At 50.6% G+C, this 24,616-nt stretch overlaps 1 protein-coding gene across 2 annotated transcripts in view; it reads left to right on the top strand.

Moving 5' to 3' along the window:
- Nucleotides 1-7,918: 7,918 nt before the first annotated feature.
- The window catches only part of Adora1 (adenosine A1 receptor), a 35,687-nt gene continuing 18,989 nt past the window's right edge, over nucleotides 7,919-24,616 (top strand). Inside the window, exons 1-2 of one of the 2 annotated variants that reach the window (XM_090341392.1) lie at nucleotides 7,919-8,099; nucleotides 8,791-9,188. In XM_090341392.1, the coding sequence (XP_090197518.1) occupies nucleotides 8,848-9,188 (341 nt within the window). In that variant the 5' untranslated portion in view covers nucleotides 7,919-8,099; nucleotides 8,791-8,847. Of the gene's footprint in view, nucleotides 8,100-8,402; nucleotides 8,531-8,790; nucleotides 9,189-24,616 lie in introns of those variants that run through there. The other variant, XM_090341394.1, reaches the window with a different exon arrangement.

The raw sequence follows: 24,616 nt of genomic DNA, 5'->3' as shown, positions 1-24,616 counted from the left end.
ATGCAGTGTGACTAAGAGAAAGGGCCAGGCCTGTGTCCACTTGTCCCTCGGTCCCCTAATAATGAAAATATATGCCCATACAAGAATTCTATGACTGTGCTCATCAGCAGTCTACAAGTTAAAACAACCTTTTCTTCCCTTGAAGAAAGGATATATAAAATGTGTCCATAGGGTGGAGTCTTACCTGACAGTTTAAAACAAAAAGAAGAAATAAGAATGAGGTACACATATGCTCTAACTCAGATAAATCTTGAAAACATTATTCTAGGTGCAACAAGACAGCTGCAGGGCCATAAATCCTGTAATTCCATCAGTATGATGAGTGTCCCTGGAGATAGAAAGTAATTGGGTGGCTGCCTTGCTCTGAGTAGGGGAGGGTTTGGGGAGTGAGTGTTAATGGGTTCAAGGTTTTAGGGGGAGGGAGGTGTTAAAAATGTTCTAAAATGAAGTTCTGGTGATAGCTGCACAATTCTGTAAATATAGTACTCAAAACCATTGAGACTGTACACTTTAAATGTGAACTTTAAGATATGTAAATTATATCTCGATAAAGCTGTTAAAATGTTTTAACTGGGTGTCCTGAATTTAATCTGGCAACTCTACTTGATGAACATTTGGGTCGTTTCTACTTTTAGGCTATTGTGAATAACGCTGCTGTGAACTTCCGTCCTATCGTCCTCCTTTCCTTCTTTCTTTCCCCCTCTTCTGTGAGCCAGCAGAAGGTTGGGGATGTCTCTTTCTCAAGGGGTAAGGGCATTGCCTGGTAGGTGAGAAGGACTTAGGGGGACAGAAAGAGAGGCTGGAAGCCAGCCTGCCTCATCCCCAACAGTAGTCACATAACCTCCCCTGCCTCGATTTCCTCTTCCATCCTCCGTGGCCCTCAGTGATGTGGTGGTGTGGGCCAGGGTGGCCTGGGCTATGGGGGAAGGTGTGTGGGGGTAAGCAATGTGGTGTGGTAGTCACGTGGTGGAGACAGGGGAGGATGGCATACAGACTGTCCAGAGGCACCTTTTTCACTAGAGATGGGACAGGGAAGCCAAGATCCATGGCTGGTGCCCTGGGGGCTACCCAGCCATGGTGGGGGTGGGGGCTGGCCCATGTCCTCCATGCACAGGGATTGTGCTTGAGGAAGGCTGCAACTTGAATGGACGTGTAACATGAAAGGCTCAGCAGAGGTCTGGAAGCCTCTGTGCTGGACTCGGTGGGGGTGGGAGTTTAAGGAGGGGGCAGAGACTGTAGGTCCACCAGCTTCCTGCTGTAACCAGCCAGCTGTCAGTAACTGCTAAGCTCCTTGACAGAGGGGGAGAGGGTGTTCTCAGCCTCTTCTCTTTCTCTCTGACTCATTTCTTACCTTTGCTTCTCTCCCTTGGGCTGTGAACATGCTTAGACATCCCTGCCTAGAACTAACCTCTTTTGCTGTCCCCTCTGCCCCCAACTAACCATCTATCCTTTGTTCTTTTCCCTTCAGCCTCCTTAAATGCCGGCAAAGGCGATGCCCCCTGGCAGGCAATAACCTAACCCTGTCTTCAAGGTCTCCACTCCTTCTTTTTTTTTTTTTTTCTTTGCCAGTCCTGGGCTTGAGCTCAGGGCCTGAGCACTGTCCTTGGACTTTCTCAAGGCTAGAGCTGTACCACTTGAGCCTCAGCACCACTTCCAGCTTTTTTCTATGTATGTGGTGCCGAGGAATCGAACCCGGGTCTTCATGCATGCTAGGCAAGCACTTTAACCACTAGGCCAAACTCCCGGTCCCTCCACTCCTTCTTGTCACCAATTCCCAGCACCCCCTCCCAGACCACCCAGCGACTCTCTTCCTGAAAGACCTCCTGCTCCCCTCTGGATGTTCAGGGACACAACTCCGAGGCCTCCCCCAACCCCAAGTGGTCTTGTTTCTCCCAGGCCTTTGCTACCACACGGCTCTCACCGCTCCAGATCTTGTCCTGCCTTCTCCATTTGCAGAAGCCCACTGAGCCGCCCTCCTCCCCCCTGCCCCCGGGACCTGTCCAGGAGCTCACTCAGCTCATACACTGTCCCCAGAGCCAGTTTCATCGATACTGGCCACCGACATTCCCTCCAGCCTCTTCTTTGGCCCTTATTCTGCCATGGCTGCTGGGCTAGGCTGGTTCCTGAGCCCGAGTCCTCTCTGCACATCATTTCTCCTGTGTATCCTCTGTTCCATTGCTTCCTCTTTTGTGCTGCTTACCACAAGTTTTGACCAAACCACTGTTGTTCCTGACCAGACTCTGGTCTCTACCTCCTCTCCTCTGGTCTTTCAACGTGAACATCCTCAGACCTTTCAGGCCCCAAAGCCTTCCAAATACCAATAGAGGAGAACATGGCCCTGATCTAGTAATTTACACTCCAGAAAACCATTGCAAATAAATAGTTTCTTTTTCATAGATTAGCGAACTAGACTCAGGAGAATAGGGTGAGCTGGCAGGCGTGCCCAGTGCTGCAGTGGGGACCCAGGACAGGCTGAGGCCTTCAACCTCCCACTGGGTGCTTCATCCACTGTGGTTCTCCTTACATCCCCTGGAGGACTCACCATCGTGGCCTCTCCATGTGCCCGTGCTGCCCAGACTCAGGCCCTGCCCTCAGCCAAGCCCTCAATCTCACCCACACTTTAGCAGGCAGTTTCCTGACTCCTTTGTTCTTCCTGGCTGCCCACAAAAGTTATCCTCATGCCACCTGCTCCTCTTCACAAAGATAGGATTCTGGTCCTCTGCAAGGCCCAGGCTCAGGGCAGCTTTCTTCAGAAACCCTGAAGTACCCATGACACATGGCTTCAAGCTCTGGCTACTTCAAGTTTTGAACTCTCGATGTGCTGTTCCTGGTGGCTGTCTGATCAGTGGATGAAGGCGTGAGTGGTGGCTACCTGGCATTCTCCTTCTCTGGGAGGAATCTTCCAACCAATTGGCTTCAAGATCCAGCCTCTTCCAGATCCTGGCACACTCAGGCCATATGGGTAGCAGGCCTCTATGACCCAACCTCCGCCCTGGTACAGGACTCCCCTTCAGCCTCTTCCACCCTCAGCTTCTTGAGCTATGTGATTTCTGCCTGCTCTAGCTGCCACCAAGGTATGCAATGAATGAAGATTCAAAGAAACACTGTCTGGGAATGTCTTTATAAGGCCTACATTGCTGGCATCTGGGAGGGTTTTTCGTGTTATATCTGCACACCTCCACCTCCACTGCTCCTTCCTCCATGATATGGAGACATATAGGAACCAAGAACCCTCTCTTAACAACGTTTCAGTTTAAAGGGTTGAGGCTGGAGGGAGTCCCCAAAATACTGGACAGGTAAGGGCCAGAGTACAAATGCAACTCCCCTTCCAGTCTCCCCCTGGCCTCAGCTCAGCCCCCAAACTGAGTGGGTGGGTTGGCAAGTTTATTCCCCCTCTCCATTGCATTCCTTTGGTCCATACACAGACAGGTTGTGTTAAAGCTCAGATTTTCAAGGTTAGTTTTTTAAAGCCACCTAGGATAATAAAATCCATGTTCAAACAAAGTCTTATATCAGGACCTATCCATATGCTAAATAAATCAAAGTAGAGTGTAAAGTGGAAAAGGGGGGGGGCTGTAAGTCCTCAAGACCTTCAAAGCCCTTGGACTTAATTGGTTTACCTATTCTTCAAGGGAAAGGGTTGTACCCCAAGTTCAGTGGGAGGAGACAAACTGGAGGAGGTAGGGGAGACTGAGGCTATGTCTTGATCCTCACAAGAGGCATTTAGGGTTCATTTATGCTTAAGTCCCCTACCTGACTGTCAACTACTCCTGGAGATTCAAGGAGACTATGGCTTTTTTTTTTTTTTTTAAATCTCTTGTCTGCAGTGCTCAGCCCATTCTGATCCATGCATGGAATTTAGGAAATGTTTGCTGGATTGAATGAATAAATGAATGAAAGAGTAGGTGAGTAGTGAATAAGGATGAGATGGGGAAGTTAAGAAAGAAAAGAGCAACATTCTTGCTTCAGGATTTTGGACTGGTTCGTGCTGTCAGGAAGGACTACAACTCACTGGCCCATTTATCTCCTCCCCCTCACAAACAAAAATCTCGGGAACACTCAGGTTGTGTTGATGTTCTGGTTCTTTCTCCTGCAGGCTCATGGACCTGGGAAATGACAGCTGGGCAGTAGGAAGAGAAAAGAGGGGTAGAGTGCAGATGTGGGGGGTGGAGGTGGAACTCAAGGGAATCACAGCAGGGCTGGTGGAAGGCCAGGGGCTTCCCTGCTGTCCCAAAGTGTTTGGTTCCAGCTGCTGGTTCTTACCCAATAATTGCTCCTGTGCACACCTCTGCCCAGAACTATGTTGGGGACTAAATAAATACACAGGTAAATGAATGAAAGGGATCAGAATATTTTCCTACCTGCTAGGAAAAAGGTTGAAGCAAAACACACAAAAGAACAAAAATACCTTTTTTGAGAATTTGTGGGTTGGTGTTGGGAATGGAACCCAGGACCTCTCAAAATCTAGACCCGTGGTCTGCCCCTGAGCTAGCTACAACCCCGATCCCACAGAAAGCTCTTAAAAGTCTCTTGTATTCCTCAGTCCCTTCTCCCTCCCGCCTCGCCCCAGTCACTGAACCACTCCTTGCTGGTTTCTGGAGGATGCAGGATGATTCCAGCCCTCTTGGGCCTCCCTTCCTTACCTAGAGGTCTAGTTTCATGTGAAGGGCTCCAGGAAAGGGAAGGTACAGGGTCGCTCCACTTCAGATCCCTCACCCCCAGTGTGTGTGTGTGTGTGTGTGTGTGTGTGTGTGTGTGTGTGTGTGTGTGTGATTAGGGTAAATAACACCCACTAGGGTAAACAATGGGCCCTGGGACTTTCATAATTACTGTGGCATTTTGCCCCTGGAGTGACATAGTCAGTAGAAAATGTTTCCCTTGGGACCTTTATTTGCACTTAAACTGGCACTTGTGGGATTTGGTTCAACATTGGTACCACTGGCTGTGCAGAGCATTTGAACATTTTGCTCACCTCTTCCTTGTACCTCACATGTGTAGGTGGGGGGATAAGGGTGGTACTAAGACTTCAACTCAGGGCCTCAAGTTCTTGCTTGGCATTTTTGCTCAAGGCTAATGCTCTGACACTTGATTAAGACCTTCACTTCCAGCTTTTTGCAGATTACTTGGAGATAAGAGTCTCTCAGGTTTGTCTGCCTGATCTGGGTTTGGACTGTAATCCTCCTTGGTCTATACTTACCTTTTTTGTTTTTTCTCCTGGTTTAGGGCTTGAACTCAAGGCCTGGACTTCTTTTGCTCAAGGCAAGCATTCTACCATTTGAGCCATATTTCCACTTCTGGCTTTTTCTGTGAGGAGTTGGAGATTGTCAACTAAGGATACTGGTTCTAAGGAACATACAGCCTCACAGTCCTCACAGCCATCCTGGTGCTATGCTGGGTAGTAGGGGCTTTCCACCCAGCTCCAAGAGGCCTGAAGGTGAGATAGGCCATTCATTGAATTGCAGATGTCATGCTGTTGAGCCCTAGGAAAGTTTTGCTCATACCTGAGTATTTCTCTAGATGGTCTGCTTTTGTTGGGTTTGGGTCTCTATCACAAGCATGTGGTTGTTGTCTTTAAAAGCTTTGGGCAAACTTCATTCTGGGCTGCAGGTGTCTGGACCAGAATCCACCTGCAGTTGCTGGCTCTCCAATAAAGACTCAAAATGTGGCTTCTCAAGGTTGAATTCCCATGTAACAATAAGAGTTTTATGTCTGGGTTGGCTTTGAACTTTGACCCTCAGGTTTTAGCCTCCAGAGTAGGTAGAATTACAGGTGTGAGTCACTGGTGCACACTGGTACTTGCCTCTCCCTCTCCCCCTGCACACCCCACCTCCCCATCTGCCATTTCTCATCCTCTCCACATGGTAGGCCTATACTGATCACCACCTCCAACCACTGGGTAGCCACCCTCCAAAGATTCCCACAGGGAAAGACTCAGCTCCTCAGTCTCTATCTCAGCTCAGCTGTCTCCTTTTGGAACAGATGATAGATGCTGCTTGACTGATGGGTAAATTGAGGCCAGGTTAGGAACAGTGACTCTCTGGAGACTTCACAGTTGGTGAATGAATAGCAGAGCAGGGTCTAGAACCAATGTTTAGCTCTTCAGCTCTGCTAAGTGTGTTTTCTGCCTCACCCTGTGGTCTTGGCCCTGAGGGAGCTCTGCCCCCCAACCCCCAAACAAAATGATCCATTTTCCCAGAGTTGTCCTCTGGAAAAGACCCTGTCTTAACAGCTGTGCTTTCTAACAGGCTGGTTTAACCCCCCCACTCCCTCCCCCATTGCCCCCCACCCCGCACCCCCTCACTGGGGAACTGACAAGGATGGAAGGAGGAAGGGGGTAGAGAAAAGAGTTTCAGCTTATTTTGCTTAAATCTGTAGAACACACAAATTACCTGGCAGATAATATACAAATGAATCAGCTACACTTCAACAATCCTTGGTAAGAAGATATTAGGATGGGAGTTTGTGCATGTGACAGAGGGAGGTGGAGGGAGAGATAGATGGGCCTCAGGTACCCTTTACAGCTGAGGATGGACGACCCCAATCACCTGCTCCCTGCCCCCAGCTGGGCCTGCCTCACTACTAGGAAATCAAGTAGAAATGAGGAGAGAGGAGTCTTGAGTCACATAGGACTTCTGCCAAGGAGAGGGCTGAGAGGCAGAGGGATGCAAAGGCCGGGTGCTTGCTTGCAGGGTGTGGGATGTGGAGAGCTGGCAGAATGACACTCAGTGTGCCTAAGGGACTGACTGGAGAGGAAGTAAATCTGCCAGAGAAGCGGAGAGGAAGGAAGGAGTCAGCCCTTTCTAGTCTGTCCTAAGGCAGCTTTGCAATTTTGTTGTTGGAGGTGCAGAATCCATGTTCCCCCTGAAGCCAGAAGTGGGAGCTGTCTTTCCTCTCACTTTCTCTTGCCAGGATATTCAGATCCCAGAAAACATGAGGGGGTGCAGTGTATCTCCCTTGTCTGAGTAGAATGACTTCTAGGTCTCCTGAGATCTGGCATGGGAGCCCACCAGCCTCGCCCCCTACATTATGGAGGGGGCTGCTATTCTTGCATGCCTAGAGAGTTCTCAGGTTGCAGCTCTGCGGGGATCTCGAGGGTTTGGCCTGCAGTGGGCAATAGTGCCAATGGGCTAAACCAGGCAGGAAGTCACCATGGCCAGGCTAGGAGCAGAGTGGAAGAGCTTGCTGTGGGGCTGGGTTCTCATGCCGTAGTGCTTAGAGCTGGAGTGATATTGTCCAAGACCCTTCTATTCTAGAGACTGTCTGTTTCTGGAATACAGTGCGGGATGGGACTAGATACCTTCAGGTTTAGGTGCTGTGAGGAGGAGGAAGAGGAGGAGGAGAAAAAGGAGAAGAGTGTTAACAGGGCACCTGGGGGTGAGACCCAGAGGAGGATCTTGGGAAGCGGAAACACTCCCCAAGCCTCGGTGTCCTCATCTGCAAAATGGAAATGGCTAATAGACTGAAAGCCTGTGCTAAAAGATGGATGAGAAAGGAATCTAATGACTCAGAATACAGCCTGCGGAACAACGTCGGCCGGGAGGCCGCGGGGACTGGTTTTCCAGGGGGGCAGGTGTTCGGGTGGGGAGGAGGCCCCTGTGCGCCGGTGGCTGTGGGAGTCCGGCGGGGACGCTCCGGGGTCCGGCAGGTGGGATGCGGCGCCGGGGACCCGACCTGGGCGCGCGCGCCGCCGCGGGAAGGGGGGCTGGCGACGCCGGGGGGCCGCGCCGCGGCGCACCCCGAGATCGGACGCACCCGGCAGACCCTCCCCGGAGCTCAGGGCTCCCCAGCTTTCCTCGCCCGGAGTCACTTCCTTTGTTTGGAGGAGGGGTGGGGAGGGAGGAGACGGAGGGCGAGGAGGGAGGGAGGGGCCCGCGGGAGCCGCCGCCGCCCCCGCCCCTCCCGGCGCGCGGAGCCCGAGTGTCACTCAGCTCCCGCGCCGGGGGCGACGGAGGCGCGGGCGCCCGGGCGGGGACCCCGCCGGCTTTCCATCCCTCCCGCTCCCCGCCCTGGACCCTCCTGGCTTCCCCGCCGAGGGCGTCGAGGGGCGGAGGGGGCGCGTGGACGCAGCGGGAGCGTCGCCGGCGGCGGTGTGATCTTGGGTGAGTCTGTGCCTCCGCCGTCCCCGGGGCTCCCGGGGTCTGGGGCGATTGGGGTCCCCCCGCGGGGCGGCAGGCGGTGGGCAGGGGGCCCCCGCCGAGCTGGAGCGGGGCCGGGAGGCGGCGCGCGCTGCAGCCGGGGAACGGATCCCCGCCGCCCGGCCGGGTGCTGGGCGGAGTCCCCACACCTACGCCCCAGTCCCAGGTGCGGATCGGGGGCGCTGCCTCTTTAAAAGAGGCCGGGGCCGAGCTCCGCCGCACCATGTGATTGCTCTGAGGCCGGGCTGGGAGGCTGCGGCGGCGGCGGGAGCTGCAGGACGATGCCCGGAGCCCGGCCCTGCCCGGCGGCGGCGGCGGCGGCGGCGCGGCCCCGGAACTCCGGGCGCCACCCCGCACCGGGAACTTGGGGCTCGGCCTCCGGGACTGCGTGGCTGGTGAGCTCCCGGCGTGCGGTCCCGGGGCAGGGGGGCGTGGGGGAGCCCCGTGTGGGCGTGCGCCCCGAGCGGCCGCACACCTGGTGCAGCAGCACCGCTGGGGCGAGGGCTGCAGAACGGAGCCCTCCGGGGATGTGGAGGGGAGCGGGACGAGGTGGGGCCGCGCGTCCTGGCCGGCCTGGGCAGGGCAGTGGGGGTCCCGAGTGGAATACCTCTCTGCCTCCCGGCCGCCCTCCCCACCTCGGGCTTCCTCCTCACAGGTGCTGGCCGTGTGCCCCGGGGCTCCCGTCTGCTGATGTGCCCAGCCTACACCCACCATGCCACCCACCATCTCGGCCTTCCAGGCTGCCTATATTGGCATCGAGGTGCTCATCGCTCTGGTCTCGGTGCCTGGCAATGTGCTGGTGATCTGGGCTGTCAAAGTGAACCAGGCTCTGCGGGATGCCACCTTCTGCTTCATTGTGTCACTGGCGGTGGCCGACGTGGCGGTGGGCGCGCTGGTCATCCCTCTGGCCATCCTCATCAACATCGGGCCACAGACAGACTTCTACACCTGCCTCATGGTGGCCTGCCCGGTCCTCATCCTCACTCAGAGCTCCATCCTGGCTTTACTGGCCATTGCCGTGGACCGCTACCTCCGAGTCAAGATCCCACTCAGGTGAGTCGACAGCAGCCTGAGGTCTTGGCCGTGACCACAGTGGCTGGCTGGAGGGCCGGCTAGAGAGAGGATCGGTGGTACCACAGCAGAACTGAGGTAACCAGGTGTCCTGTGGTCACCATGCCCTGGCCTCGCGCGGCCTTTCTGGGCTCTGTGCCCTGGTGCCAGTCTGAGCTGTTGCTGGAGAAGTAGAAGGGGGCTGGGTGGCCTGAAATCTGTGCCCTGACAGTGTCCAGGCCCCCAGCACTGAAGCTGCTGCAGTCAGGATACCAGAGCTGCCTGTTGGGGCTCTGAGTGAAGGTGGAGGGGTGAAGGAGCCAGCAAGATGGGGTGGTAGTGAGTGCGGGGTGAGATCAGGTTGTGCTGTATCTATCAGTCCCAGGGACAAGATCAGAGGCTGTGATCTCTGGGGAGGGGTGAGGATGCCAGACCAGAGACAGGGGGTTGCTGCTTTTTCACTCAGACCAGGCAGACACTCTTTAGCTCGAGCGCTCTCCAGGTGTCTCCGTGTCTCCGTGGCAGCCAGCTCCACCTTCCGAGCCTGCCCTGCAGAGCCCAGAATGCTGATTCCTGCGGCCCAGCTTCCCCTTAGGTAATCTGCATTACCAGCAGGATGGAAAATGCTGGTGCCTGTGCCTCACTGTCGGCTCTGTTGTAAACCTGTGTCTGCTGGCCACAGCAGAGGAACTTGTGTCCCTCTAGGCAGTTACAGGGTGGGAGGCCTGATAGTAGCACTCCTCAGCGTGGGTGTCCCTCTTTTCTGGGGCTCCCTGCCTGGGCCTGGCAGGCCATAATCTCATCACCAGGTAGTGCCTGGGCCGCTAAAGTGCCAGCAAGTGCCTGGGCACACTGCCAGGAACTGGCCCTGCTGTGCGACACTCCCGTGAGATTGCTTGCCTTCTCCTCACATTCTTGTCACCAGTAGATTCTTTTTCTGATGGGGAGCTCTGGCCATCCCCAGCACCTGCCAGCTCACCCCAGCACAGTGTCCTAGCTGTGGTATCTGGGACGTGGTGCCTCTGGGCTCACTTGGCAGCTTACCCCCCGTAGGCCTAGGTACTCTCATCCTTCCTTTGATCACATGTGTGCATACGTAACTTTTCCCAGCCTCTCTTTGTACCTCTTTTCCCTTCCAGGCCTTGCTTGGCCCCACAGTTGACGTGGTCTCCATCCATTAGATGGACTGGAGCTCAGTCACACATAGGAGGATGGGCAGATGAAGGAATGTTTCTCGAGAAATTCCGTTTGCTGAGTGAGTGCCAAAGAGAACCAGAGGCCCTGTCTAGATGTGACAGAGGTCACAGATGCAGAATGCACACTCAGTGCCCTGGGGGATGGGAAAAGAAATGGCTGGATTGGGAAGAACTGCAGGATCCCTCCTCCAGGAGGCAATTTGAGGATCTGGGGGTGAGCGGGATATATTTGGGGGCCAAGGAAGGGCTCAAGTGGAGTCTTGACTGGACTCCTTCCTACCAATTTCTGGCTGTGTGGTCTTGGAAAAGTCGTGTATTCAATCTCTTTAAAGTTTAATTTCCTTATCTATAAAAAGAGGGCATTAATAATAATACAACTGCCTGGGGTTACTGGAAAAATATAAGGAACTCATATATACAAGGCACTTAGTATTATACCTGATATATTTTATGGAGGCCCTAAGAGTGGGTTTATGTTAGTCATTTTTAATAATAATAATAGGTATTATTATTATTATTATTATTATTGTTGTTATATGGCTCATAGTAAGACTGAACAGACAAGCCCTGTCTCCCCCTGTCCCAAACATTCATGCTCTTCTATGGACATTTTGCACACATGGGCATACACATGCACACATGAATGCATGCACATGCACTCATACACACAGGCACACAGCACATTACAAGGAGGTGTTAGAGCCCTGGGAAATTCTACCTGTATGTGTTTCTTTTCCCCTAGTAGACTATTGGTGCCTCAGGGCATTGACTCAGGTGACGGCCACATCTTGGCTACTTCTACAAGTATGTCCAGCTCAGTGTCAATCTAACCCTGCCACTTAGTAAATATTGATTGTAATAGTTATTTTAAAGTCCTTAGGTGAGTCAGGTGTCTAGCCTCTAGCCTTCTTGCTGTTGACTAGACCTGTCTTTCATTTTTCCTCAGGCCCCTGTCCACAGATATCCCTGCAGTGTAGTGTGGCTCTTTCACTGGTGTGCCTGCCAGGGCCTCACCCTGTGGAAAGGAGCTTTGCTCCTTATTTAGGGGCCTACCTCCTCAAGCAGGAATCCTGACCACTCAAGGCCCTGGCCTGTCATTGTCCAGGGACCCTGTAGGACGAATAGCGAGCTCTACCTCCTCCTTCTCCCCCAGGCATATGGAGCCAGTAGTAGGCTAGGTCTGTGACCCACAGGCTCCTGGCTCCCTGCCCTAATATACCACTCAAGGATTAGTGTGTCCTGGGCTCAGGGAATAACCACTAGGCATTGGTGAAACGTGTCTGAGCGTCTGGACACAGGGGTCACCTAGGTCCTTTCCAAACCAGGTATGGAGGTATGGGTTGGTCAGTCAACCACAGATTTTATTTCCTTCTACCTGGCAGGAAGCCAGGAAAGAAAAGAGATTCATATCGTGCAAGGGTAATCCACTTATAAACTTTTAAAAAATGGTTCAAATGGTTGATTCAGCAAGGAGTGACATTTACATGTGGTTTGCATTCATTTTCATAGCGCCTCCCCATGTTTGGTAATTGTAACCTTATTCCCTTCACTTCTAGTTCTATGGACAACTCCTCCTCCTCCTCCTTCTCCTCCTCCTCCTTCTCCTCCTTCTCCTCCTCCTCCTCCTTCTCCTCCTCCTCCTTCTCCTCCTCCCCATTGTCGTCGTCGTCGTCCTCCTCCTCCTCATCTCCCTCTTCTTCCTCCTCCTCCTCCTCCTCTTCCTCCTCCTCCTTCCTCTCTTTCTTTCTTTCTCTCTTTTTCTTCTCCTCACCAGAGCTTCATTGGTGGCAGTCTTTGGTAATTTGGTGTCCACTCTAGGGAGCTTTTCTTCTGCTTCCTTGCTTCCTTGCTTCCTTTCCTTCTTTCCTTCCTTCCTTCCTTCCTTCCTTCCTTCCTTCCTTCCTATCTTCCTTCCTTCCTTCCTTCCTTCCTTCCTTCCTTCCTTCCTTCCTTCCTTCCTTTCTTTCTTTCTTTGTTTCTTTGTTTCTTTCTTTTTTTTGTGGGTCATAGGGCTTGAACTCAGCCTGGGCATTGTCCCTGAGCTCTTCAGCTCAAGGCTACTATCCTATCCCTGGGCCTGGGTATTGTCCCTGAGCTCTTCAGCTCAAGGCTACCACCTTCCCCTTGAGCCAAGCCCCACTTCACATTTTTCTAGAGGTTAATTGGAGATAAGAGTCTCAGGTCCTTTTGTGCCGAGGCTGGCTTTCAACCTCAATCCTCAGATCTCAGCCTCCTGAGTAGCTAGGATTATAGGTGTGAGCCACCGCACTGGGGTAGGGAGCTTTTCATTATGATTTTCTTTTCCTGGTCATGGGACTTGAACCCTGGGCTTGGGCATTGTCCCTGAGGGCTTCAGTTCAAGGCTGCTCTCTAGCCACGGTGCCACTTCGTCTTCTGGTGGTTAATTGGAGATAAGAGTCTCGTGAATTTTAGTGCCTGGGCTGGCTTTGAACCTTGATCCTCAGATCTCAGCCTCTTGAGTAGCTAGGATTACAGGCATGAGCCACTGTTCCCGGCTCTAGGAGATTTTTATACAAAGTCTTCTCTGTGGAAAAGAAATCCCAGAAGGGCTGCTCATGGAGTGAAGTGAAGATGTGGTGGGTATTTGGGAATTAGTCAGATCTGAGTTTGGAACTTGCCCTGTGATTTGCTGGCTGCGCAAACTTGGACAATTATTCAAAGGTCCTGAACCTTTCCCCGCGGCCGTATGTGAAAGGGTTGGAGTATAAATCATACAGATTCCTTTTTGGCTCTCAATGCTTTGTAGCACTTTCTTGATTCCTTCCAGCACTTTCTTGATTCCCAGGATCCTGTCAGGGTTTTAGTGTTTTTCAGCTTAGTGATCATGTGCTTGATGCACAAAATATATGTATTTTGTCTTTTGTGTGTGGGGTGGTGTTGGAGGGTACTGGTGGGCTTGACCTTAGGGCGTAGGATGCTGTCCCTTACCTTTTCTCTCAAGGCTGGCTGGCACACTACTACTTGAGCCACAGCTCTATTTCTGACTTTTTGCTGGTTAGATATAGACTTTCTTTCTGAGGCTTACTTTGAACTGTGATCCTCAGATTTCAACCTCCCAAGTAGCTTGTATTTCAGGTATGATCCACCTGCCTGGCTGTTTTATCTCATGGATTGTATACCTCTTTGTAGTAGAGCTTATTATTCCCACTCCATAGGTAGTTCTTTAGATAAACTCACACCTGAGGCTCAGAAGTTTACTAATGTCCTCAGTCAAGCCATTTGTCCAGAGTAGTAAGGTTTGAACCCAGGACTTGCAACTAGACACTTTAAACTTATGTACCCTGGTGAGTCTTGCATCAGCTCAGCAGCTGTAGGATTTCTGCAAGAGTTTCCCTAAAGCTGTCAGTGGCCTCTGCCATCTGCTCAGCCCACATTAGCACCTCCCCCCACCTTCACTCCAGTGGGCAGTCCAGCCCCTGGCAAGCCCTGCCTCTGCCCACAGCTGGAGCCCTGCGCAACCAGGCTGCTGACCTAGGAAGGCATAGTATGAGGTGCTGTGCTGAGCGAGGTCAGGAATATAAATCTGGCAGAATAGGGTGCTTGCTTGCTTGCTTGCTTATTTATTTATTTATTGGGCCAGTACTGGGGCACACACTCAGGGCCTGGGCACTGTCCCTTAGGGTTTTTTTTTCTTAAGCCTGGCACTTGATTTATAGCTCCATTTCTAGCTTTTCACTGATTAATTGGAGATAAGGTCTCACAGACTTTCTTGCCCAGGCTGGCTTTGAACTACCATTCGTAGGTCTCAAGCTCCTGAGGAGCTAGGATTCCAGATGTGAGCCCCTGGAGCTTGGCTGATGTTTGATTTTAGGTCACTCTACCCCACTCCCTGCTGGGCTTGTCTTGACGATCAAAGCGTTTTATGTATGTATATGTGGTTGCTGGGTCCAGGAACAGTTGCTCTGCTTCCAGGAGAGGTGGTTGTCTAAGGATGCATTAGTCATAGGTTAAGGCAGAAGAGCAGCAGAAAGAAGCCCTGAGCCAGCCTCTCCTTTTATTTTTTTTCCAGTCCTGGAGCTTGAGTTCAGGGCCTGGGCATTATCCTTGGACACTTTTTGCTCAAGGCTAGAGCTCTGTCACTTGAGCCACAGCACCACTTCCAGCTTTTTCTGTGTATGTGATACTGAAGAATGGAACCCAGGCTTCATATATGCTAGGTGAGCACTCTACCATTAGGCTACATACACTCCTGGCTCCCAACTTCTCCTTCTTGAAAACTGCTGAGGAAACTGAGGCTCAGGAGGCTAGGAGGTTGCTCAAAGGAAGGTCATGTGGCTAGGAGCTCTTTGCTTCTCTCAATGCAGACTCTTACTTACCTTTACCTTTAAAGCCAAAGGCTGACGCAGGAAGAGCCACTCCCAATTGCTGAAGGCTCAGAAAAGAAAATTCCATCTCAGGTGGTTCAGTCAGCAAATAGGTGGACTTGGAAAGGCTGGGATGGAGGGAATGCTGGAATGAAAAAGTATCGTTTCCATGTGAGTTGGAGCATTATCTATGGGGATTGGACCTAGGAACAGGCTGAGCCTGGATGTGTGGGCTTTGGGAGCCGAGGTGTGTGAGTTCATTTCAGAAGTGAGAGCTGTACCCCCTGATGTTGGGATGGTTTCAAGGAAGCCTCATGCCCGAGGGACAACCTGGCCCAAGGTGAGCTATGTGGAAGCAGAGGATGACAGACTTGAGACCTAGTGCAGAACCTCTTTCAATCTTAGGGCCCCGGGATGCTGCTACATCTTAATATGTGGTGTTTATTTCTGAGCAGAAAAGCAATGCAGGTCAATTGTGAGAACGGTACAAAGAAGAATGCTGAAGCCACCAGCTCTTCCTCAACCTACAGACATCTCCTGGGAACATTTCGGTGCTCCAGAAACAGTTTCCACACATGTGTGTATATATAGATACATTTCTTTTGCATATGGAGAGCATCTATATCTGGTTTTATGTCCCATTTTAATCCACTTAAAATATTCTAGACAATTCCATGTGTCACCCAAAATTATTTTGTAAGGACTTTTATGGTGATATAATATTGGGTTGTATTATTACTCATCTTTCAGGGCTCAGCTAAAATATCCTTTCCTCAGAGAACCCTCCCTCCCTGATTCTCCCCAGGCCAGCTTCTTCTTCTTCTTTTTTTATTAGTTGGTCAGAGTGGAGTTAAGCCTTCTGCTCTGTTATTCATGGCCCACAGGGTTTTCTATTCATGTTTCTCTTTCTGGGTTTGGTAAGCTCTACAGAACCAAGATCACGTTTGCTTACATTCCCAAGCATCCCCCAGGTCTGGCACAAGTATACAGTCTATAAACACTTTTGGAGTAAATGAACATTTGAATATCATATTTATTCACCGGTGACTGCATAGATTGTTGGTAAGCTTTCTTATTTCCTTTTTCATTAGTTCGAGGAATTGAACTCAAGGCCTCCTGTGAATCATGCCTTCAAGTTCTTTTGCTTTGTTTTTCAGATAGGGTCTTGAGCTTTTGCTAGCCTCAAGCTTCAGTCCTCCTATCTGCTTCCGTAGGAACTGGCATTACAGTGTGTGCTATCATGCCAATCCAATCTTTTGTGATTAAAAAATAAACCCACACACACAAAAATCAATAGTTCACATTGTTCCTAAGGTCAGAGCCAAGATCAAGAACTCAGGGTTGGGCTTCCAGTTTTAAGACTTTTTATGTGGCTAAATATTTTCCAACTCTTCCATTCTTCTCCACCTCTACCCCTTTCCCATCTCACCCACCCTGTGACTCTCCAATGAGGCATAAGGCATTCCCTAGCCCATTTATCCTCCTGGCTAGGGCCTAAGGGACTGTCTAGGCCTGGAGGCCAGTTCATAACATCTATGTCCATTCCCCAAGACCTAACCCTCCCATTTCCTAGCCTCAGGTGTGATAAGCTAGGCGGATAGGGCAGAGCTTGGAGTCTCACTTGGCAGGCAGGCACAGACGCACAGGGCAGAAGGAAGGAGGCCGACACACACTGTCCTTGATTGTGTCAATCATTCCTTCAACTTCAGCCTTCTTTATTTGAGACCAATAGAGAGTTCAAGTTGCAGACTGGCATGTGGCAATAGAGAAGGAAGGGTGATAGTTGGGAAAACTCGGCATTCTTGTCACCTCCCTTTTTTTTTTTTATATTTGTGCCTTGAACTCAGGGACTTTTACTATCACTCAGCTTGTTTCTCTTTCTCACAGCTGATACTCTACCCCACTTGAGCTATGTCTTTACTATTGGCTTCTTTTTCTACTTAATTGAAGATAACAGTCTCCTAAATTTGCCTGGGATGGCTTCAAACCTAGATCCTTAGACCTCAGCCTCTTGAATAGCTAGGATTACAGGTGGAAGCCACCAGCACTCAGCTTCATGTCCTCTTAAAAATATGGACTTAAGGGGCTAGGAGTTTGCCTAGTGGTAGAGTGCTTGCCTAGCATGCATGAAGCCCTGGGTTTGATTCCCCGCTACCACATACATAGAAAAAGCTGGAAGTAGTGCTGTGGCTCAAGTGGTAGAGCTCTAGCCTTGAGGAAAGCCCAAGGAGAATATTCAGGCCCTGAATTCAATTCCCAGGACTGGCAAAAAGAATATGGACTTGAGAATGGGAAAGAAGATGGGAGCAGTAACAGGGGCTTCCCTGATCCCAAGGAAGAAGACCAGAGGGTACCTTCTCTTGCCTGCACCCTAACCCTACTGGTGTTGTTCCCTTAGCCACATCAAAGAGAGGTGTGGGATCAGGGGTGAATGAGCTCCACTTAATAATTCTATAAGCATGCTTTGAACACCTGCTATATGCCAGGGGACAGATGCACATCCCGCTCCAGCCGCTTCCTCTCTCTAGAGCTCTTAGCTGCTCTTGAGAGTATAGATTTCACAAACCAAGGTTGCCAAGGAGAGATTCCTAAGCTGCTGGGAGTAGGGACAGTAAGAGACTGGTGCCTGACAGGTTTTAGGCAACACTGGGCTGTGCAGCTGGACCCTACTCTCCTTTTGTTCTCTGTACCCCAGGATATGCAGAAGAGGCCCCCAGGTTGTCTTCCTGACACCTGCTCCCAGAACATATCTGCCCTCTGGGAAAGATGGTCATCTGGTCACTCTGCTTGACTCCACTTGGCACCCTCATGTAGACAAGTCTATTTGCTCATTTATTTCTTTTCATGGCAATCCATGAGTAACTTTGCAGATAGTTAGGATATGTTCATTAACAAGACAGATCCTCGCAGAGCCTGGACTCTAATGGGTAGGAGGACAGATGCCAAATAATAAACACACTGTTTCAATTATATAGAATGTTGGAGGGTACAGGTGCAATTGCAACAAGCAGGGACAATGACATTGGGAATGCTAGGTTGGCGTTGGAAAGAAAGCTCCAGTCTTTTTTTTTGGTCAGTCCTGGGGCTTGAACTCAGGGCCTGAACACTGTCCTTTGGCTTTCCTCAAGGAAAAGGCTAGCCACTTGAGCCACAGCACCACTTCCAGCTTTTTCTATGTATGTGGTATCAAGGAATCGAACCTGGGTCTTTGTGTATGCTAGGCAAGCACTCTATCCCTAGGCCAAACTCCCTGCCCAAAGCTGCAATCTTTAATAGGGTGAACAGACAGCTTCATAGAGAGGGCAGCGCCGCATGAGCATGAGCAGAAACTCCTGAGCGTGAGCAGGTGAGGGAACAGCCACACAATATAAAGAGGACACTGTGCAGGAGAAATCACAGAACAAAGGCCTGAGGGCAGGAATGTACTTGAAGAGTTAGGCGGAAGGCTGGCGTGGCGGGCTAGATGATCCTTGGAGATCTTGAGCTAGGGTCCCACATATGGCTTTGGAGTCCTTGGAAAGGACATGGGTTTTATTCTGAGAGAAATGGGGGAAGCCAGTGCAGGTCTTTCAGCAGAGAAGGGGCATTGTCTGACTTAAGTTTCCAAGGGTCATAGAGGCTGTCTTGCTGATGATACGTTTTAGGGTAGGGAGAGTACTCAAGGAGGGCTGAGCCTGTCTGGCAGCCTATTGAAAAGGAGACATGTGATTTATTCTGGGATGTGCATTCCTAAATTTTACCTTTATGTTGTTAGCATTTGAGACAGAGTCTCACTGTGAAACCCAGGCTACCCTCACACTTGAGCCTCCTGCCTCAGTCTCCTAAGTGTTGAAATAAAATGTACCTTTTTGTTTTTGTTTTGTTTTATTTTTCTTGAGACAGAATTTTCACACATCCAGGTGATATCTTGGGCAGATAGTTTCATAGGGCCTGTGCACTGTCCCTTAGGATTGTTACACAAGGCAGTGTTCTAACACCTGAGCCACATCTCTATTTCTGGCTTTTTGCTGGTTAATTGGAGATAAGGGTCTCTCGGATTTGTCTGCTTGCACTGGCTTCAAATGGTGATCTCAGCCTCCTGAGTAGCTAGGGTCCCACACAAGTCATTAGCACAAGAATAGTTTGATAAATATTTTTATGATATATAATGTATGCCTAAATAACCACCACCTAAATCAATGTTTGGAACATTCCAAAAAGGTCCCCTGTGTCTGATTTTTATCCTCCTACATTGGTTTTGCTTGTTCTTAAGCTTTTATAGATGGAATCAAACAGGATGTAACCTTTTGTGTCTGGCTTCTGAAGCCCTAGAAAGTTATAGCTATGATTCATCCATGGGTCTGTGTGAAGCAGTGGTTTTTCCCCCACCTTGCTCTTGTGAGAATTTCACTGAGTGAATGCGGTATGATCTGTTCAAAGAGTCAAAGGAGTTGCTTGTGGATTGGATGGGAGAATTTAGCTGTCGATTGAATGTGAGAAAGAAGAGTCACCACTTCTAGTCCTAAACAACTTGGAGGCTGGGTTGGCATCGGCCAAGCTGGGCAAGGCTGAGCAGGTGGTGTGGGTTGGGGAAGTGCTAGAAGTGTGGATTTAGACACAGTGAGTGTGGAGTGTCTGGCAGATCCCTCAGCAGAGTGTTGAGCTGGCACTTAGATATACCAGCTACATCTACATGCGGGAGCCACTGGCATATAGATGAGTTTAAAATCTGAGGGGCCAGATGAGAGTCCACCAGAGGAGAAGGAAGATGACCTAGGAGAGCCCTTAGGTGTTGAGATCAGAGGAAACACCTGTAAAGGAGAGTCCACATGTGGGACAGAAACCTAGAACCCAACATGTGGTGTCCTGGAAGCGTGGTGTGAAGGAAGGCGCAAAAAATTGGGCTACTTTAAATACCGCCAGTGGAGGATGTGAGGGACTAGACTGAGAACTGATACTGGATGTAGCTAATCCATGGAGACCTGGACCAAGGCAGTATTTGTGGAGTGGTGGGGCAGAAAGCCTAATGAGAGAAGGCTGGGGAGAGAAAAGGGAATAGATGGAGTTGAGGCAGTTGGTACAGGTTACTCTTTTGAGGAATTCTGTTGTAAAGAGAGCCTGGTAATGGGCAGTTGTGGTCAGGAGAGGTGGGAGCGAAGTTCTGGGCTTGGTGTTGACTGTGAAGGTAGGAGGGCAGTCAGCAGATGTGTGTGCTGACGAAAATGATCTGGCGGTGAGGAGTAGAAGAGAGAATTTTGTGTGTTGGCGAGTGGGGTTGGATGTAGTGAGGAGGGAGGGTCTGGCTTTGGACAGGACACTGGAGGTTTTCCTGTGGATCAAGCCAGGTCTGCACGCAGAAGCCAGCAGGTGAGATCCTCTTCTGATTGCTTTAGTTCTGTCTGGAAAGTGGAGAGCTAGGGACAGCAGCCAAGAGCTGGGTTGCAGAGGGAGGTGTGGAGGTGTGCAAGTGTGAAACATTAATTCTCTAGGGAGTAGAAGAGTGATTAGACTCAGGAGGTCTAGTATAATTGGGGCCTAGTATAATTGAGGATACCCCCCCTCCTTCCAAATGCCCAAGGGGTAGGCTTAAAATGTTCTTTTAAAAAGTCACTTGCATGGTATAACTATACTAAGTTAATTCTTTTGTTAACTCTGATTTACCAGATTTGCGATAAGATAAGGATGCCTTGTGGCCAGAGCTTGGCTCTGATCCCTGCCTTCATGGAACTTAGAGGCTGGTTGAAAGAAAGGCAGTAGACCTGTAATCAGGTAGGGGTACTTGTGTATGATTTCAGTATGTTCTTGTTTTGTTTTGGTGCTGAGACTGAGGCTTGAACTCAGGGTCTCATGCTCTGGCTTGAATTGTCTGCTCAAGGTTGGATGTACTTCCAGCATTTGTTGGTTCATTAGAGCTAGGAGGCTCATGGACTTTCCTGCCCAGTTTAGCTCCAAATGAGGATTCTCAGCTCTCAGACTCCTGAGCAGCTGGGATTACAGGTGTGAGCCACCAGTGCCCAGCTTAAAATTGTGATTTGAGAAGAATGTGAGGAAGGATGCCATCCTGATATTCTTTGTAACTGGCCCTGGCTGGGATTCTTCAAAACCCTGTGTTGACATCCAGAGAGATCTGCAAAGGCCCGAGGAGCTAGATAAGGCCTTTGTAGTTCATCACCAATAGTTCAAATTTAATTCCAAGTGCTTTAAGAAGCCTGAGTAGCGTGTGCAGAGAATGACACAATTCAATTTGCATTTTAAAAGGGCAAAAGTCCTGAACAAAATATTAGCAAATCAAATCTTGAGATATAAAGATGATATACTACCACCCAGATGGTTTACACCTCAGAAATAAGGGACATTTAGCATCTGAAAGACCTCAACTAGTAATTCCTAGCATTCACAAGGGAAGGTCAGTCTGTCTGCCATGTAGGGGACAAGTGCATGGGGGGAGGGGACAGAGAGACCAGTTAATGAAGAGCTGGGGACTGGCAGGGAGTGGAGATGGAGAGGAACTAGAAAGATTGCTGGCCTGTGAGAACCAACCAAGAATGAATTGGCTGAAGAGTAGGCCTGAGAATCAAATGCTATTCTGTGGTTTATGGCTGAGTCCCTGGACTGGGGTGGGGGAGCCGGGGAGGGAAGAGAGGTGCAATTGCTAGAAGTGGAGAAAGAAGACTAAATTGGCAAAAGATTCATACCTCTGAGGAGGCATGAAGCAGAAGTAACGCAATGGCAGACCCATCAGGGTCTCACTCCTAGCAAGCATTCTCCGGTACCTGCAGCTGCTCCATCTGTTCTCTTCCCATCCCAGTTCTCAGGCCATTGCCTTCCTCCAGAAAGCAGTACGGTTGGAGATTTGCTCTCTAGCAGGATCCATTCAGAATGACTTCTGCAGTTAGATCCCTACCAGGCTCCAAACCTGCCCATCCTCAGAAATCTCTGAGGACTCCAGGATGCCCTTCAGGCATTCCTTCCCCCCATTTCGGGAACATGCTCAGTGGTCTGCACTATGGCTTATGTCCTCCCTCCTTCCACTAGCCAGGATCCTTCTGCTGCAGGGCACTGAATGGCCCAGCTGCAGCTCATATAACAGAGAGGCTGGCCAGTCAATAAGTAGGCAGTTCAAGTGCCAGCTTTAGCCCTGCCCTGATGGCAGAGCAGACTGGCTGGGGGAGTCCCAGGCTGGCATGGGAGGCGCTCTGTGTCCCCACCACCTGGGCCTACGTCATTACAGAAGTCCTTCCTTCCACACAGCAGCAAAGTCTTTTGCCTTGTGGAGCAGAATGTGCTTTGCAACGCAGTTGTCTGCATTGGTTTGGGGGCTGACCACCCTCTGTTTTTCCATCCTCAGCACCCCACTTCTGGGGGAGCAGGACAGAGCAGGCCTCATAGGGAGAGCTGCTTCTCAACCTTTCCCCCACATGGAGCCAAAGGCTCTGATGCATACCCATGGCTGACAGCATGCTGGTAGGAACCATAAGTCACCAGTGATTCTCCTGGGGACAGGAGTGGCGAAGATCTATTTATGAAAGTTCCTTTACTATAAATGTTTTTAATGACTTGCCTTCTAGAACAGTGTTTCCTCTTCCCTCCCTCCCCGCTTCACTGGTTTTCCTGAGGTGCATTAGGTAATGTAATGGCTAAGAGCAGTCTCCCCAGGCCAAGGGGACCTGTGTAAAATCCTTCCTCAGGTACTGAGAGCTGTGTGGTTTTGAATAAGTCATGTGAACTATCCACCTTCCATTCCTCCTTCTGTAAATAGACTTCCGGAGGCCTGGCTTAGCTGTAGCCTGTGTTAAGGGGCTAATGTCTAGTCGGTGCTCAGCTTGGTTTTCATTGACTTCTCAATGCTGTGCCACTTCCATGACTGCCCTGGGGTGCAGGATGCCTGGGGCATTGTAGGGCAGGAGTTGGATGCACTACTGGGCCTAAGCCATCCAGCACCCTGCCCATGGTGGCACTTAGCAGGCTGTGCATGTGTGTGGAGTTCAGGGAGGAGCCAATGCTTTGTGACAGGAGAGTGTGGCCAGGGAGGGAAGATGCTAGCAGGTCGAGATTACCTCACGTAGGACAAAGGCACATGGCAGAGAAGGAGAATTATTTAAGAAAATCACCCTCCAAGACTAGAGGATGGGGCATAAAGAGGTGACAGGGCTCTTGCAGGCCCACCCATGGGTAGAGAGCAAGGATTCTAGGTTCCTAGCTTCCAGCTCAGACTCCTTCCTAAGCTGCCTGTTGATAGGAGGTGAAAAGTTTTGACATCCTCAGCTTCCAGGGTGTAAATAACCTTTTCAGTGCTCCTGTCTTCCCCAGGGCCTTGTTCCTGGCAGCTCCTGTGGGGCCCTGGCCTCTAGAGGGGCTAAACAAGAGTTCCCTGGGGGCTGGTGGCCCGAGTTGTCTCTGGGCAGGAAGCTGTTCAGTGTGCTTGGAGCCTAGCACTCACACCTGCCACAGTGCCTCGTCACACCTGTACATTATAGGCTGGGATGAAGCTCATGGATGGCATTATGCAGACAGCATGCAGAGCGCCCGCATCAGCCCCAGGGACCCATGACAGCCAGGGATGGAGGGGTGTAAAGGCATGAAGCCTCACCCGCACGCCACCTCTCATTGTAGGCTGCACGTTCACAGGGCATACACAGTGCTGTGTGTGTGTGTGTGTGTGTGTGTGTGTGTGTGTGTGTGTGTGTGCCTGCGTGCGCACGCGCGCGTGCGTGCGCCTGTGAGGGGGTGGTGGCTCTTTATAAGTCAGAGACCTTTCGTTCAACTCTGCCTGCTCACGTCTGTGCAATCCTTGATTCTGCAGGATGCAGGCAAGAGTCTCGGGCCCCTTTTCATCTGCTCCTTCTGACCTCCCTGTGGCAGAGACAATGGTGTGAGTGATCCAGCCACCTGCTGGCTTCTGACCACACCAGTCCTAGCCTCAAGGACACAGACTCATGGTGTAGTAGGGAGACAGACACGTGTCCCAGTGCCACATTGGCAGGAAGCCTGAGCTGTGTGGTCACATGGACCAAGGTCACTCCCAGCCCCACCCGGCCTAATCCACCATCCAGGCTCACTTTTCCTTTTCACAATAGTTATTTCTTAGCCTTTTTAGACCTTGGAGTTGAGGAAAATGATGAAAGAAAGGGATTTTACTTCAAGGCCCTGGCTTCCTCACACCCACACCCCACCTCTTCATACACAATTGGGGGGCTAGAAAAAAGCTTTCCCCCTCATCTTCTCTAATTCCTCCTCATTCTTGAATGCCTGATATTCAGCTCCTGCAGGCAGTTCTCCTTGTTTTGTCTTCCTGTTTCCAAGCTCCCTGGACTCCTTTTAACGTAGTGCCTCTCAAATCACACTGGCCTGTGAGCCAAATCACACTGGCCTTGTGAGCCGTTGGAGAGTGGAGTCCTGTCTATCTCTGCATCCACAGTATGGCGTTTCATGTCAGGCCATCTTTGGTATCCAGTGAATCACTGAATGAGCAGTCACGGTGAGGGTAAAGACCTGGATTTGCTAGGCACTGTGCTGACTTGTTTAAATGCTTGTATACATTTAGGAAGAGACACCAGTATTAGTGTTTTCTACCAATAGTGTGATCAACCCCCATCTCCACTCCCAGAGGCTGAGCTCAGAGGGATTAAATGACTCGCTAAACATTCACAGGGCTGCTAGATCTGACCAGAATTTTTGAATAGGTAAGTGAATAGATGGATGAAAAGATCTGCATTGGAACCTTGACTTCCACATTTCCTGGTGGGTGATTTTTGGGTAGATTATGTTCCTATTTGGGGCTCAGTGTCCAGGATTACAGAATGGGCCCAAATCGGACAACATGTGACAGCACTCTCGGAACTGGAAAGAATGGCCTCATTGTGGGGCACAGAGTTGGCTCTGGTGTGTATGGGGGGGGGGGCAGTCCCTTCAATCTGATCCTGGCCTGCAG

This window comes from Megascapheus bottae, chromosome 10, assembly GCF_031878675.1.
Source record: "Megascapheus bottae isolate mThoBot1 chromosome 10, mThoBot2.hap1, whole genome shotgun sequence".
In the NCBI taxonomy this organism is placed as follows: domain Eukaryota; kingdom Metazoa; phylum Chordata; class Mammalia; order Rodentia; family Geomyidae; genus Megascapheus; species Megascapheus bottae.
The sequence above is the reverse complement of the archived record's forward strand: the minus strand, read 5'-3'. Positions and strand labels throughout refer to the sequence as shown.